We start from the raw sequence: 18,859 nt of genomic DNA on the forward strand, positions 1-18,859 counted from the left end.
AGTTTTTAATTTTATATTATTTATGTTTTTATTTACATATTTTATATATATGAAGTATATATGTATTACACTTCTCTGACAGACTTTCTAAATAATACAGTATTAAAACACTGCAACTAGAATGCAGTAACTGTTTGAAAGTAAATTGCATGCATGTTCTTAAATACGCAATTTATATATAGTATATTTTACACTACCCGCTATGGTGACTCCATGTGAGGAAATACCTTAAAAAAATGAAATAAATAAGAAGCAAGTTTGATTTGAGAACATGCCGTAATGCCAGTTTTCAGCTTATCATGGTTCAGCACTGAAGCTGAAATGTCTGATAAAATGGATAGCCAGGAAATAATACACAATTTCACAGAAATCAAAATGAAAAGGACAAACTCTAATAAATCAGGATGTTTATGATAACTTCAGGTCACAATAAATCATGAAACCCATACAATTAAGGTTTATGTACCTTTTTGAGTTCAAATTGGTAAATCCTACAGTGGCTATAGTAAAAATAAGGAACAAAGCATTTGGTGGAGGAACAACTAATAAACGATCTTACTTACTGGTGAGCATAATTTCACTCGGGAGATCAGAGGCTACAATATGAACCCTAAGGCCACTGTCTTTCCTCCATGGATTTGAATGAACCAAAGGATTTAACTGATCATCCATCACAAAATGCACGAGATCATCCTCTAAATATAGACTTTTCAACTATTTTAATGCATCTGGCAATAACGGGAATAGTAAAAAAAAAGTGGGTGCCTCATGAACCCACTGATGAAAATAAAGCAGGAAGTTAAGATCAGTTTTCTCTCTCAAGAAGTAAAGCAGAAAAAATTCCTGCAATAAATTGTGACTGGATGAGACAAGGATGCTTTACAACAACAGCATGTTCATATTATAATGATTGGAAGTGAAAGACTCTCCAGAAAGGACTCAGTATGCACCTATGCATCCAAAGATAATGTTTACTGCATGGTGGTTGTCTGCTCATGTTAATCACTACTTATTCCATCCAAGAGGTGAAATGATAACTACTGCTCAGTATTGTGCGAACACATAACAGATCCACGACTAATTGTACCTTAAGCAATCAACCATCATGAATAGACATATGAAGCTGTTACTTCACAAAAATGTCTAACAACATACGGCAGCTTCAACCATACATCAAACAAGAAATTTGCGATATGAAATTCTGCTTAATGTATCATACTCGCCTGACATTTTCTGAACAGCTTACTAGTTTTTCCAGCATCGAGCCATTTTTGTCCAAGAACTTGTTTGCCAATGATGCATTGATTAAGAGGACTTCATCACATCCACACACGTATTTTTGCAAACATAGTAGACTTTGCCACACACTGGCAGCAATGCACTGACACTGCTGGAAATTACTTTGATTGGTCTGTTTATTCCCCATTTTTAATCATCCTAAAAATTGGACATTCCATCTGTAGCAACCCAAAATTAGCATAATTTCCTTTTGTACATCAACTTCCCTAACTGTAAGCTATTCAGTTATTTATTCATTTGTCTACCAAGATGTATTCTGGTAAAAGAAAAATTTCATACATAATTGATCCCCAAAAGCACACTTGAATTGTGCTGTTTAGGTCATTGAATGCTCAACCATTCAATGACTTAAGCAGATGGCAGACCAAGGTCCCAAATCCTGACTTGATAACAGTCTCACAGTCAACCTTTATCAATAGCGTTAAAAAAAAGGGCCATTCAAAATTTTTCAGGAACTTCCTTCAGCCAATTTCACCCCGATGCCCTAAGCATACGCTTATTTTGGTTCATACATTAACGAATGCAAATATATAAATAATCCATACTTTTTAATCACCATTATTAAAGAAGTTAGCACTTTGCAACTCTGCCTCATTCTTCCCACTCTTCTGACATTTCTCCAAAAGTTTACTAATTTTTCTGACACCATTTTTAAAAACCTCAAACATCATAGTTAAGCATCCTTGCCTTCACAATGTGAATTTCATCCTGGCAAAGGTAGAAATAACTGGCAATCTGCTTGGATGAAATACTTGTTCTAAGCCCCTCATGCACAGTCAATTGAATGCAAAAAATGCACAGGTGCCTTTCCTTTGTTAAACAATCAGAAAAGTTCCCATCTGCCATTTATATATATTGGAATTAATATCAGAAATTTCCACCACCATCACTTGGCACTGCTATTCAGAACAGCTATTTTAAAAATCACTAGGTTCCGTATCTTGAATTTCTGGGTATTAATTCTTACTAAAAGGCCTATCATAACTGTTCAGTTTAAAATATTTCAAGCATTAGGATGTCATGTTCAGATTTCGTTGTGTCTATGCGCTTTTGGAATAGCTGATTGGAAATGCAGATTTTATAAAATGTTTAGGTTTTTAAAATTTTTATTTGTGAAATCTTTGTAGTATTAGATTGCAATCTGAAGTTTTCAGATTTCGGTTTTTTAGTTCATGAAACATTTCTGAACATATACGGTACATTAAAACAGATACACAAATCAGACATAATTTTTATTACAACCCCACATATTATCTTTATAAGTAGAAATGTGTTACCTTAGGAATGATATCCATTTCTTCTAGTGTAGCATTATAAAAAAAAGTCAATATTTGATTGGCTACCATTATTACTAAATTACTTTTTATGCTGCTCAGAGACAATATTAGGCATAATACTACAAAATCAGTGATTACAATGAAGATTTCTCTCATTAGGCAAAAGTAAAAGTTTCCTATGTGACTGACAGAACAATAAAATGACATAAAAAGAGCAGCTACCATAAATTCACATTGCAAAATTTTTTTGAATGTTCCCAAGTAAAAATAAATATACAAAACCATACTAAATAATTCTTAATATCTAAAATAATATTCAAATTTTGCAAAAGTACAAATACTATGATAAATTCAAAGCCTATGTAAACAGAAATTGTTATACAGAGATTCAGGCTTCAGATTCAATTCTAAATATTGTGCTACTCCAAACAGGAAACACGAGAAATTACAGGTATGAGCGGCAGGTGCAGATGCAGGTAAAACTAAACAATTAGACTATCAAATAAAGAATCTGTTTTGCTTTCTGTGTCTGTGCCAGACAGAGAGAATGCTTTCTATTCACATGATGAGATAAGCGAGCCATGAGGGTCCTTGCTTAGGGAATAGATGTGCTGAAAGAAGATTTTTTATGCATATACAGTACAAAGTCCAAAATCCAGACATCCATTATCCGGAATGATTTAAAATCTGGACCTCAAAGCCCCAAACTTTTTTTTTCTTGTATGCTTAATGCATGCACATTTGATTTTTCCTTCCATAATAAAACATGTGGAGATTTTCACTTTAAAATTCCGATTCTTCATTTCACTTAGGCACTAAATAAAATACCTCGTTATGAATCATGTAAGCATAAATTTGTGAGATTAATAATTTGGCTCCGTAGCTGAGTGTCTGCTTGGCATACATATCAAACCTAAACATTTACCTATTTTATATCCCTGACGCAGACCTGGCGAGTCATTATTTATTATATTTTGCTTTCATCACCCCATGTTTATCAATACATGACAGCTTCAGTAATAATTCATGCAGTGATGTCTAAACTTTATATATATATATTAGTAACTGAATAACAAGAGTATGGCAACTTTTTATGCTCACATTACACTTGATGATGATTATAGATTTTTAAATGCTCTAAGAAATGCTGACGAGGAAAAATTCAAAGAAATTTTTTTTTCATATGCTAAGAATAGATTTTGTTAATGAAACTCATAGGCCAAAAGATTACATTTAGTGCTATTTTAATAAGGAATAACTGAAATGTTATTCACCATAAAACCAGAAGCGGCGGCAGAGTATGTCGGCATTGGACGGCAGAATTTAGGGAAGACAAAATTTTTGGAACTTTGGGAAGCACCAAGTGGCAAAATTAAGGGATGAGAAGTTTTTTATAATGCAAACTTTTCATAATCGAAAAGCATGCCTGACCTTGAGTATTTAAAAGAGTAACGACTTTCCCGTGTATCGCACAAATTAAACAGCATGGATGACACATGTGTTAATGAATGATTGATTTGAAAATCATTTTATACCAGAAGGATGACTAAAAAATAGTCCTGATTATATAGACAAGTGTTCTTCTCATACTTCACTTAAAGTTTTAGTGAAAGAAAATGTATCTATATTATTCTTCCCTCCAAAATTTTACGTCTGTCATTCAGCCTATGGGTATCGGAATAGTGCACACGCTGAAATGAATATATAAATTATCATTTTTAAAACCCATCTTAAATTTCTTAAACAATGGCAAGACTATTCAAGAATTTTTGAAATATTTTAGCATAAAATCTGCTGTGTGGAGCATCGCAAGATCGTGGAAGAATGAGTCTTCAGATACATTAAAAAGTGCTTGACATAATTTATGGCCAGCTACCATATATCATGGTGAGGACGATGAAGATGACAGCCGTGAATTTGAATGTTTTCGGATATCGCAAACTAAAGGTGAAATTTTGCAGTTAATGGATTTTGTAAAGAAATGTGGAGAAGCGGTAATAAATGAAGATGATATAGCAGAAGTTTTTCATTGCGATGACAATGCCCCAATCATCAATCAATTAACGGATGGCAAAATCTGTAGTATGGTTCTAGATCCAGAAAATACCACTACCGATAGTGAAGAAAGTGACAGAAAGATTATTGAAAATGAAAACCTTTCGCTTGACAAGTTAGTCGGTATTCTCGACACAGCAATTACAAGACTTGAACAATGGAACTTTGTAACTGAACAAGAAATTATATCTATTTATAGAATTAAAGAGATAGAATTAGCACAAAAAAAAAAAATGAAGCAACTTAAACAACTTACATTGTAAGAAATGTTTAACAAAATAAACAAATAAATATTTTTTTCTTTATTTGTTTTTGTAAATTTTGATACTTTTTAGATCATAATTGCTCTTTATTTCACAAATTATGATTTCATCTTTCTAATCATATAATTTCTGCATGCCATTTTACCAGATTTAAATTGATGATCTAATATCCAAAAAAATACCAAATCCAGAATCGCCAAAGTCCTGAAAAGTCCGGATTTTGGACTTTGTACTGTATTATCTGAGAGCCTAAAGGAAAGGGTAAAATTTATTTCGTTATAGGAGGTAAACAGATGAGGCAATTTTGAAAATAAAAAAACTTGGAGAATGCTGTCATTTATTGTTTAAATGATCCTTGGACTGCAATGCAAACAAAAGATAGAAAAACTTCCACTGGACTTACTATTTTTTTCAGAAATGTTCCATCATGGAGTGAAATTATCTCGGAGAATTCCCATGGCAAATAAAGTGAGAAAAATTCTTTACTCACCTTTTCTTGGGTAAATGTAAAAAAATATATGTGGCATCTAATTTTAATTCCCATGTGGCTATAATGTGTTAAAAAAAAAAAAAGAGTTTGGGTTGATGAAAATTGATCAAGGCATGGTTGGATAATAAGATAGCTTTTCTTTAATAATTAGACCTGGAGTTAAATAGCAGATATTGTCAAAACTGAGGCTTTTTTTTTTTGCTTTAAGCAAGATTAGGGTTTAGCCATGTTATGATCACAGTTTAGTTATGATGAAGGAAAAGAAAGAAAAGAGAGAAATTTGTGGATGACAACAAGTAGAAGGGTATGAAAGTGGGAAAAGATCAGAGTAATGTGGTGATGATTCTTGAGCATGCGCAAAGAGAAATTACTGAAGATCGAAAGATTTAGATATGGATGGGTGTTCCAGTCTTCAAAGTTTAGTAGACAGACTGATCTAAACTGATATTTAGCACGATAGAGTAGATGGTTCCCCCTCTATGAACAGTATTAGGAACCGTAAATGAATGTGTTTAGAACAGATAACATTAATTCATTTGCAGTCTGACCCGGCGTATGTTATTCTTCAGCATCAAGTAGGCTTGTTTAAGATTCCGTATTCCCACTACCTGCTCATGTAAGTACCCTTCACCACCTTCTAGTTTGTAGAGTTGATTATGTAAATCTGAATTTTTGAATGTTAATTAAGAGAGTTTAGTTCCAAGATTAGGATAAAGTCATCACTTGTGAGTTTATTGTGAATTCAATATGTTAATATGGTACTTAGGGACTTATATACAAAATAAATACCTATATATCTATAATTCTGTATACTATGCATGTTGTAACTTAACAGACATTAACTGTTTACAACAGTAGGGTTCAAGACTTTAAACTGCATATCAATAGAACAGGGAATTAATTATTTGCAGCTAGACTATTGGTCAAATAGTTCATTAGGAAGAAAGACTAAAAATTTGTATTATATCAATTTTTGGTACTTAAATATTATTCACCAGTTTGCCTATACAACCAAATAATGTACATTTATTGTGATTACAACTTCTAGAATGAAAAACGCAGTGAATACAATGGAAGGTTCAGATGTAGTGGTTGTAATAATGGAGTATTAGACTGCATTGTCAAATAATGGAGAAGTACATGGGAGTAAAAAGGGGCTTAAGAGAGAAAAAATCAATTACATTAACATGCTTTTATGATTTGAGTCCATTATATGTCTATTTCTGAAACTTCCAGATTTACTTGCCTTAAAGTCAAGGTTTATCATTTAACTTAAAAAAACAAAGGATAAACAAACTTCTAAAACTTTGTTTTTCCTGTAAAACAAAAACTAAGGTTTAGCACCTATGACAGGTAATATGGGAAACAAAATACAACAGCTGCTTTACAATTGATGCACAAAACCAATGCTAAACATAGTTTTCATCATTTTTAATAAAAACAAAAATCATTTTTAGTTCAAAAAACCAGGTATTAATGCAGGTCTTTTGCAAAAGTCAAATGGTATATTGAAAACTTTTGCAAAGCAGAAGTCCTTGGATCTTCTAGCAATTTATAACTAAAATATTGGAAAAACAATAGAGTATACATAAACTACAGATATTTGTTACATTTAAGCAAAATGTTTTTTAAAGTACTAATTACATAATAAGAAATAACAGCATGTAAATCCTTTATATAATATACGAAAAGAAGAGAATAAAATGTTTCCAAATGGCATACCTTTATCGAATTGGAATCAAAACAATGGTGAAGTAACAAATGAGAAGGGTGAGATAAGCTATTTAAAATTTTCACAAGTCTGTTTGGATACATAGGTGAGGTTGCTTGTAAATCCACACAATCTGCATAAATTTCAATACATGATAATATATCTAAAGCTTTTGCAACCTTTAATAGTTTTGAATATTTCAATGACTTCTGAAAAAAGAAAAAGGAAAATCACTGTCTCTGTTTTTATATAAATCTAAACAAAGCAAAATTTTAGAAAAATCAGTTGAAAATTAAATCGTAAAAATGTTTACTTGTATGGAAAAAAAATTATTCTTATACAAGGTTTCTTGTTAATATTTTCAATGCACCCCTTGAATTTTCGACTAAACCGATTTTTAGAGCAAAAACAGGACCTGCTATAAGAAAAGTGACTATATGCTGTCAACTTAGAAAGTTAGCATTGTCTCTTATCAATGGGCTGAACAAGTTATAATTTTCAGTTTAAAAATGAAGCATACTTGTTTCAAACTTTAAATTAAAAAAATTCCAGCATTCTCTATTTCATATGGAAAGACATATAGTTTGCACATGAATACTCAGGTGATTAAAAAAAATTAATGAAACAAAATCAGATAACTATGCAAATATTACACAGAACATTGCCTCCAGGAAATCTATGACTGATATTGCTCAAAATATTCACCTTCGCATTTGATCTTCAAGGCAATAATATTCATAACTTATTTGATTAAATAAACTTACATAAATTTAATTTAAAATTTTTATACATAACATAGATAGACCTTTTAAAAAAAGTGCTTCAGGAAAAAATATATTAACTCACCTATACTTATAGTTTTCTGTGCAGGCAGTATTATGTTTAATAAGTTAATACAATCATTTAAATATGGCATACTACACTATCCTTATTTGTCTAAAGAAAGTAATGTCTTCAAAGGACTTTTTAACAGAAACTGGCTTTTATTTGAAAATTCCATGAAGGCAGCTCATTTAATTGCCAGCCAATGATGCAAAGACTAAATGCCAAAATTTTGCAACCTTAAGCACTTAGCCACTGTGAAGCTTTCCTGATAAATATGTAACACTGCAAGAATCACATATGAGCAAGTATAAGTAATGAAATTAACCCTTGCCAACATCACCTTAATAGAAGAAGGCCTTTATTCTACTCTTGTTTGAATTTTTGACATCACAAGGAGGAGACCAATGTAATACTTTTGACTGATGTCCATTAGTGAGAGTGAAAAGTATTTGTTTATAAAAGTATAATTTTCAGTCTTAATATTTGCTAACATTAATGTTTTTCTTGATTATAAAAGATTGAGTAATGTACCTGGCATTAGTAGAGAATGCTTAAGATTTTGGAGAATGTGGTAATTCTTGCTAGGATTAATGTTCTATAATAAAACCATTTTTATGCATTTATTTTTAATATTTCCTTTCAAAGCAGATGTTTAGAAAATATAACATTTAGAAATTCATCAATAATTGATAGCAGAGAGCCCCCTATGGTTGTACCCTCTGTTGATGAACTTTCATACAGAACAAGGATGTTGTTTAGGCTTATGAACATCTCTAATTTTTTTAGAGGTAAATCTGATTTATATATTAATTTGTGAATATAAATTAGAAAAGAAGAAAAATATGGTATACAATATGACGAATTTTACTCGCGTAGAAAAATTTATTAATTGATGATAATTGCCTAACATGGGTGAATAGCAAATTAAAGTATGGAGAAGAGTCATTGAAGCTGATGATTTACCAAAACCACATAAAAAAGACAATGCCAATTAGGAAATTGAAATTAAAACTTGCAAGAGACAGGATGATAATGATGCAAGAGCAAGAAGTAAACGTCAAGAAGTAATAAAAAGGAAAACTCACAGAATAAGAACATTTTGAGAGTACAAAATGTCCTGCAAGCACCAAATTAAAAAATAAATTTACTGTCAGTACCAAAAATTGTAGTTCATGATTTAAATTTTTGTCAAAACTAAAGCAGAAGTGATCAATAAACATAGAAACATTCTCTATATAGCTAACAGAAATGGAAATAAATATGAAGTTGAAGAAAATATAATACAAGAAGCTAAAATTAGTAATGATAATAAGATACTATGGCATTGAGTCTAGGTCACCTAAACTATTAAAGATTGATAGAAATGAAGGAAAACTCACCAGTCACTGGATTAGAAAATGTAAAAATTTTCAAGAATAATTGTGAATCTCGTACATTAGGGGAAAAAAAATGACACAAACTTCTTATAAAAGTGTGATACTTAAACAATCAGAACATATCTTAGGCCATGTAGATTCAGGTGAGAAATGAGAAGTCAACAGATAGAAGTTGTTACTTTCTAATAGTGGTATAAGATTACAGTAACTTCATGTCTGTAATTACAATTGAGAAAAAAGAGTGAAACTGCAGAGCAAAATCAAAGAGGAAAGAAACTAAAAAGAATTCACAGTGATAATGGCAGTGAGTTTTTAACTAAAAGTATAAAGGAATTTTTTAGTAAAACGGGAATTAAAAATGAACTTACAATGTGTTACACATGGGGGAGTAATTTAAGCTGAACTTTTTAATTGAACTATAATCCAAACTGCTAGAGCTATGTTGGTTTATGCAGAATTACCGATACAATTTTGGAGTGAAAGTGTTAAAATAGCTGTGCATGTGAATAATAGGAGTCACAAAAATAACAAAATGTTTACACCTTATGAACTACACAAGCCTAACACTACTTATCTTAAAAGATTTAATGTGAAGTATATGTCGGTATACGACACAAAAAACATAACAATATGAATCTAAAAGTTCAAAAACAAGTTATGATAGGCTAAAGCATGAAAAGAAAAGCATACAAAATTTATATTCCTGAACCAAATAAATCTCAATAAGTGAGAGATATAATATTTAACGAGCAGAAACGCGGGTCAACTTTATTGAAAAAGTGATTTAAAATTCAATAAAAATCAAGTATTAGAAGAATTCATTATTTTCAATAAGGAACAAACTAATGACAATGAAAATAATTCAAGAATAACTGACAGAGATCACAAAAATAATGATGCAATTAATCAAGAATCTGAGAAAATTTTACCATCAAACCAAGATTAAACCGTTCATTTGAAATGCCAATTACAGAGTCTCCTGAAGTAACTGAGACCAGAAAAGATTATGTAGCAAGTATAGAGGTAGCTTATACTAGGATAAATATTCTTTAATAAAGTATTTCTTTATGCATTTATTTTTCATATTTCTTTTTTAAAGTAGATGTTGTGTATAAACATAACATTTATAAATTCATAAAAAAAAAAAAAAAAAAAAAAAAAAAAGGTATACATAAGTTTCAAAGGAAATACAGTCAAAAGTCGTTAATTCGGACACCCATAATCCGGAATGATCTAAAATCCGGACCTCAAAGCTAAAAACTTTCCGCGCATGCGCCACGTTGACACATGCGCATAGGCGTTTACGCTTGCGTGTAAGACCTTTACGACTGCGCATATGCGTGTGCGCAAGCGCAGCATACGTTTTCGCGTGCCCGTTTAATGTATAACGGATGGTATAAGCTAAAATTATCCAATTATCTATTTCAGTTACTCTTGATGATTGCATTGTTCCTTAATCTTCGAATTGGATCTGGCTTATTATTTTTTTTTAAGACTGTAAGAGCAATTTTATAAAAGTAAACTTGAACTTTCGATTATGTCAAATAGAATTTCCGATGCTGGAGCTCCCAAAGGATCGTACAAAACGAAAGTATGTTTCGATGTCCATCAAACTAAAAGTGGAATTGCTGCAAAAAATGGATAAAGACATGAAGAATGTGACAGAGAGGTTAGTGAAAATGAAAAAATTTCAATTGACAAGTTAGTCAGTATTCTCGGCACAGCAATTACGGGACTTGAACAGCGAAACTTTGTAACTGAACAAGAAATTATGTCTGTTTATAGAATTAAAGAAAAAGTATTATCACATAAAATGAAGCAACTTAAACAACTTACATTGAAAAAAATGTTTAATAAAGTAAACAAATAAATATTAAGCTCTTTTTTTTTTTGTAAATTTTAATACCCTTTAGATCATAATTATTCTTTATTCATAAACAGTTTCACATTTTTAATTTTAGAATTTCTGCATGCCATCTTACAAGATTTAAACTGATGATCTATAATCCGGAAAATTCGATAATCAAGAATCGCCGAAGTCCCGACGAGTCCGGATTAACGACTTTTGACTGTATATTACTTTTTCATCACAAATTAGCACTGTTTCATTCTTCATGCTTCCTTTCATATTTAGCCCTGAAGCTGGTTGTATATCATAATGCATGCAAAATACACAGATGAAAAAGAAATTATGAGAGGCAACCAGAAGTGTTTGTGTTTCATTTCACAAATGACCTAACTCTGCATGACAAATAGCTAAATAAGATTCATTAGGAAAATCTCCAGCTTACAAAATCTTCCATGACAGAAATATGTACTTTCTTTATTATTGTTTAGTACATTGTTTAATGTTTGCAAGTTTTACTCTATTAGCTGATTCTGTACTGTAAATAAGCACCATATTCCACATAATATATTCATGTTCCACATCACATTTCACATGATTTGTTATACATGACAAATAATTATGAGCAACAAAATTAAAATTTATATATAGCTGAGAAATAATTTAAACTTAAAGCTATTTCAGTTATATATTTTTGCTTGTGAATTGTAAGGCCATTTCAAGGTTGCAAACATGTTAATAATATTCACTGCAGCAAGATTGCTCTACACTTTATTTTTTCAATACTGCATAGCAGACTATTTGAGGGGAACACAAATTTGCAATATAATAGGAAAAAACCAATGAATACTTTAAAATTATGGTAAAACACTCAATGACTATCTATAAAAGGGAAGGGATGCCTTCATAAAGAGGACCTGTTAGAGGAAACTGGCTCATATTCACATTACATTTGAGGAATACCATGAAAACACTCACGCAGCTAAACCATTCAGTAAATTTAAACCAGGGACAAATTATCACTGTTCAATGATTTTATTGTTTGGCCACCAGTGGGCTAGTTATTCACTGAACTTCTTTTTATATAAATATTTAGTTGGTGTATTTAATTATGGCAAAGCACACAAGGGCTAACTGCCTAATGGGAGGGATGCCTTCGTGGAGGACTTTCTAAGGGAAACTGGCTCGTATACACGTTACACATGGGGAAAACCACAAAAACGCCCATGCAGCCAGCCCGTTCGCGGGATTCGAACCTCGGACCGAACTACCAGTGTTCAGCGACTTTACCACTCGGCCGCTGGTGGGCAATATAAATATTTTGTAGTTATGAACTTTATATATATATTAAATTGAGTTTATGTTCGTTATCCTTTTGTAGTGACTACAACAATGAAAATATGCTTGTTTTAGCAATTATTCCCCCTTTTCCAAATCAAGCATATTACCCTACAGCTAATATGTTCATACATGTATTTGTATTATGCACTTTAAAAATTTTACTCATATAAATTTCACAGAATGATTGAGAAAGAAATTAAGCAAATCTGGCTAATAAAGACACAACTCATGAGGACTATCTGACAAGAGAGACATCTTTGAAAAACTGTTAAGTGAAATTAGATCACATTTTTCTAAAGATGTGATACTCCAGCATTCTAGTTGACTTCACTGACTAAACTTGCTCTTTTAGGTAATCTCGAAGGAAGAAATTATGTAAGTCAATTGTAAGGGCCACACCAGAGATCTTCACTTTCTTCAAACCTACATTCTAAGAAACATGAAAATAAGACTTTTATGCAGAAGCGATCAATCCACCAGACTATTACCTAAAAAAACAAGCAGTTAATCAAGGAAACAATCAAGGCCAGTAAATCTACCACCATGAATAGGATAATCAAATAAGACAGGGGTCCACAAACTAGAGTTCGTGAGATACTGACTTTTACAAGAAGCGTAAATTAAATTGTGTGGAACTATGCAACGTTCGATAGTTGAGTTGAAAAATTGTAAATAATGACTGCAAATGGCACTACTGACATATTCTCATTTAACATAGTTTTTAAAAGCACTTCCAACAAGCGAATGTTTGTGCATAGTGCGTCGCATGTGCATGTTGATAGTTTTGCTATAGTGGTGTGCATGGTTCCTGTCAAGGTATATTTGTTCTTTCATATTTTCACTACCTACCATCACCATATCACTCTCAAAATCAAATAAGAGAAAATATTGACCTTTAATATTTTCTTTTAAAAAGCAGAATGGAGTGCCAATTATTTCGTTAAAAAAATGAATGACAAAGTTTTACGTTTAATATGCAATGGCATAATAGCAGTGCAAAAACAGCGCAATATACATTGTCAATACCAAACTAAGCATGTTACACAGTATTCAGTCCTCCCAAAAAAAAAGAAGGATCACTGAAATTGGAAAGTTTCGATTAAAGCAATATCTCACTGAAACTTGTAAGAATACGAATACGTTTGAGAGTCACTGTATGTAAAATCGCAAATCAGGTCATTATTAACAAATGACCATTTGCAAACAACTTTAATGGTAGAAAGTATTCCAGTATGATATTGTCTCAGAAAAAACAATTACATTCTTCACATCAGAAATTTTAATCTATTTAATAGCATAATTTTTTAATATGTAAATATACATCTTTTATTTTTTTTTGTTAGTAAAATATGTATTAATACTATGTACAGGTATAACTGCATAGTAAAAAAAAAAAAATTTCTGATAGAGGGAAAAAAAAAATTTTTTCCTCTATCAGAAAATTATCCATTTTTATATTTATGTTTGCTACTTGGTCCACTGAGCCTAAAATTTTCACAATCTGACCCTTTCTAAAAAACATTTGGCAACCACTGATATAACATGATATGCTCCTTTATAACGTGTTGGGATTCCATAAAGTGCATACTGAATGGCTGACATTTGCTAGAATGCCTAGTACGTGGATTTAATATAGCCAAGTAATGAAAATTTATTCCATTGTCAGTTCCTATCTTGAAAATATGATTTTATTTGCCTAAAGACGACTTACTTTTTTTAATACTTCCTTTTATTAACAGACAATTATATCTTGCATAAAAAACATACATTGCAAATGGGCTATAGTGTTACCTGGTGTTATCCAGACATATGACAACCAGCATGCACTGCTGATAGATTTGATGCTAAATTATGAGTATGTAATAACATATCTTAAACATCCTCCAAAGGTACATATTTGCCCATCTCCACTGATTTACCAAAGCATACTTCATTATGCTGCCAGTCTTGTAGAAGTAATACAATACAATAAAAATCTAATAATTTCTCATCCACTATTTCAGCATATATATTAATGACTTCCTGACAGTGCTACAAGCTTGTCATTTAGCAACAGTATTCAAAAAGGTTCAACAGCCATTTCACTTCACAGCCATTTCTGCTAGTCAGTTTTTGTTTGCAGCATAACAGATATTGAAAATAATTTTGAAAAGCATGAACTTCTTATGACTATGCTATACCAGGTAACTGCTTTCAGCATTGTGTAAACAGATCAAAGTTATAAACTATGAAGTACGGGCATACAAGTCTTCAAATTACACAACTGAAATTTAAACAGGGTTCGTAGCCACATTTTAGTTAAAAAAATAAGCACCTATAAGCACTTTTCAAGCACATTTTAAGGGAAAAAAAAAAGCACTTGTCTAATTACATCATACACAACTGCATAACTTTAAAAATTAGACTTGTAATTTAAAATATGAGCAATGCAATATTTATTAAGAGAATGAGCATTACCTCAACCATGGAAAACAATTAACTTTTTTTTTTTTAAATTTTAAATGACAGTTCAATTTACAGAATTAGTTTACAATGAGAGAAAAAAAAAACTATGCAGAACTAAACTATATTACAAGCTTTAATGATGAAATTTCAGTTCAAAATATAGAAAATAAATAATAATAAGCCATATTAATTGTATTCGTTTGGCACCTAATAATAAATACAATTTATTTTTTCACTCATATTAATATTTAAATAATTTAACTTAAATCAAAATTCTGAACATTTTCTAAATTTTCATTGCATAACAGCTTTCCCTTAACATATATTCCAAGCAAAGTAATTTAAGTAAAAAAGAGGCACATTTCTGAAATCAGAAGACGGGAAATTGCTTCATGCAGTCATCCTTTAACTGTAAAAGCTTAATTAACCCGCATACTCGGAAATTGCCGAATATTCCGGATAGTAACTGGAAAAAGAGGAGTGGGGGAGATTGTAGCCGTTCTTTAGATTTCTCGGCTAAATAAATGATTTTGACATTTCGATATGTGCAGCATATAAAAATAGACCAATGGAACTGAAAAATATTCTGCTTAGAAAGCACAGTAAAACTCTTTTAAGTGTTCATAAACAACTCAGACTGAACATCAAAATTAATTATCTCTGCAAAATACTGCAAACGTTATTGCGCAATACGTGCTGCGTAATTCTTCCACATGTGATATTATGCAATTGGAATCAACAGCTGCTGGTATTCGGAGAATAAAGGAAAAGAAAGAGACTTAACTAATCTGGGGTCTTTCTGATTCTAATTTTCAACAGACTGCCTTAAATTTCCGGAATAGAATAAATCTTCGCTTGGGTTGGGTAGACCGCAAAAACTTTTAGTCCTAGTCAATTAAGATTGGACAGTGACCAAAAAAAAAAAAAAAAAGTCCGCTGCTTCAATATTAAAGATTTTGCGGAGAAAGGGGAGAACCTAACAACCTCCGTACTGTATAATGTATTGGGGGGGAGAGGAAAAATTATTTTGACTATTCGATTACTTTCCTTTTATTCAAGCCATTCCGAATATTATTCCTTAGAAAGCTAATCTGCGTAAAAACACACCCATTTTTAGAAGTTTATCTATACTTCAGCAGTTACTGCAACTATATTATTATAAATATTCATGCATATACTCATAGAAATTCAAAAGGTGTGTAGTATTTGGGTGGGAGGGAAAAAAAATACCGAATGTATCGGAATTTTTTACCGTTTTCCCAATTCTTTGACCAATAGAACGACGTGCACCTGTCTGTACTCTCGCACGCACCATAGGTTACGTTAATGCAGAGAAAGGGGGGGAAAAGCAATTTCCGGGATTATGATTCACCATCTGACGTTGCATATAAGGAAGAAAAGTTGTTTATTTAGTTTCGGCTTTGGTACGGGGAAAAAAATGCGCGTTCATTAAAAGAAAAGGGATTAAAAAAAAGCACTAAAAGCAAAAAATAAGCACTAAAAACAAAAAAATACGGGCTTTAAAGAAAAAGTAAGCACCTATAAGGGCCTTTATATTTTATTTTCAAATATAAGGACTTATAAGCACTTGTAAGAACCGCTACGAACCCTGTTAAAAACATATAAAAAAATTCAAATTAAGTTGAGTTACTTGTGTATTCAAGTTACGACTTAAAATTTTTTAAAATGCTTGTGTTGTTAAATGGTTTGGGAATTCTAATTAAATGGGACACACTTAAATTATCACTTCTTTGCACAAGCATTACAACAGCACTTACTAAACAACAAAACCTTGTCAGGATGGCAATGCTTTGAGAATTATGACAATTTTTGGGTGGTAATGCAGAAATTTAACTGGAGTATTGTTATATTTTGTTTACCTTGTTACATCTTTTCAAAGTATTGCATTTGATGTCAAGATCTGCATTTGCCCATAATGCTCATGCAATTTTGTTCTTAATGGAAATGGAAAAAATCCTAAATTAAGTAAAATTAGCTTATAAAGAGACTATAATTTCTGCAATCAGTTTTGCATCCCTTTCCTTAAGCACATCTCTTCATAGTTTATAACATTTCTTTAATAAACAGTGAACCATCTAAAGCTCTGTACCTAAATTATTTTGCCTATATTGCATGCTTTACAAGATGAGAACTCTTATATCCACCATCAGAGATGCTACAAACATTTCAACTCTGACAGCCCACAGTTGCTTTACTTATAAGCAACACCTATTTCTACAGCTTAAACTTCACACATTGTTAAAGAGGTGCATATTTAAAATGGAACTCAGCATACTGAAAATTGCATTTACTTTATGCAGTTTTTAAATTACAAATTATAATTAAAACACACATATTATTATTATATTTCTACACACTTTCAACATACTGATTTTGGATTTCAAATATGCAACAGATGTTTAAATATCGATAAAATATAATAACCTTTTTCTTCTTTACTTCAGGTTTTGCAGTAGGAGAATATGCTAAGTGATCTGCCACTGATATCCGCAAAACAGGTTTAAACAATGTTAGATGATACTGCCGAACTGATACAAATTCTTCCAACTGTTTGATATCATCATCAGTAATATTAACTGGTTTTGTAGAAATTTTCCCTAGAAAGAGTAAGCATTTTGAAATGTAAAAGACTATCATTACTCTAAAAGTTTTCAAATTTTTTAACATAAAACATTTTCTTGGATTAAAAACAAATGCACATGACAGAAAGAGTAGAAAATTAAAAGTGTACATAATTTTCAGCTTGGGAAGGTAGAAGAGCAAGTAACAAATGACATTACATACATACAAATTTAAGATTTTTTAGATCTTTTATGACTTAGCCAGATAAAATGCAATTTGTATACTACTCCTTATTAATGTTCACAGTTTATCAATATTATGGAAATAATAAAATATATTACAGAAAACTATGTAAATAACATTAACCTTATGCTTTTCTTAATGCATTTAATTATTGCTCTTAGGTAACAGAAGAGCAACTAGATATCATGTATGTAGGTAGCAATAATTATAAAACGTGCCACCACTGTTAAGTGTAATATAGAACAGTAGTGAGTACTGTATATTAAATGATGATTAATTGATCTTGAATTGTCTTATTTTCATCTAAGAATATGACTTGGTACAGCTAGTCAAAACATTTGGAGATATACTACTTAATATTGACTGGTAAATAACTTTAAAAGCATCCTTAAAATTGACATGACTGGAAATTATTTACAGTATATGAATCAAAATTGAAACTTCACCTCCTCGCAGGTTAAGTATGCAATTTATTTTCAGCACAAGGGACAAAGCAGCAAAGTGACATGTTTAGACTATTTAAGGTCTTAAATTAAGCATGGGTGGATTAAAACCATAAAACAGTTTCAGTTTAACCATTTGACGGGCGGTGGGACGCCAGGCATTCCACCTTTTTTATACGTTTTTATCTCCTGAATGAAAGCTGCAAAATTCTATTTAAAATACATACAATAATGCCTTTTGATTCTCTAAATATATAACAGATGGCAGCATTAGTATTCATTTATGGAAATAATGTAAAATAAAAATTCTTTCCAGCTCTAACTTTGAAGGAGTTTTTTTTTTTTTTTTTCTTAATTTCTAATGCAATTTAAATCATCTGAGCAACAACTTTTGGTGTTTGTATGAATATTTTTGTGTGGAAGTTTCCTTTTCTAATAAAAATTATATTTGAATTCATATATATTAATTAAGAACGGTTGAAACTAAAAGGTGGGACAAACACATCCCACAGCGCATGCAGGAATTGCTGCTACTAGATGGCAGCATCGTTCAAATATTTTTAAATTCAAGTATCATGTTCATTTTATATGTTGATAATGCAAATTTATATTTTTTAATAAACTGCAATACTGTTAAAACATGAAAAATATTTAGTATTTTT

General features: G+C 31.2%; 1 protein-coding gene across 3 annotated transcripts in view; it reads right to left on the bottom strand.

Moving 5' to 3' along the window:
* Positions 1–18,859, bottom strand: part of Vps13B (vacuolar protein sorting 13B) — a 352,214-nt gene that overhangs the window by 271,229 nt on the left and 62,126 nt on the right. For all 3 annotated transcript variants that reach the window (XR_015038688.1, XM_085808080.1, XM_085808081.1), the window contains exons 9-10: positions 17,374–17,546; positions 7,107–7,304 (exon numbers count right to left, since the gene is read on the bottom strand). Coding sequence is in view for 2 of the 3 variants with exons in the window: in XM_085808080.1 (XP_085664206.1) it covers positions 7,107–7,304; positions 17,374–17,546 (371 nt within the window). In the remaining variant the exon portion in view is untranslated. The remainder of the gene's footprint in view (positions 1–7,106; positions 7,305–17,373; positions 17,547–18,859) is intronic.

Source organism: Stegodyphus dumicola, chromosome X1 (genome assembly GCF_044657685.1).
Source record: "Stegodyphus dumicola isolate Sdum_Otavi_A_Nest chromosome X1, ASM4465768v1".
Lineage (NCBI taxonomy): Eukaryota > Metazoa > Arthropoda > Arachnida > Araneae > Eresidae > Stegodyphus > Stegodyphus dumicola.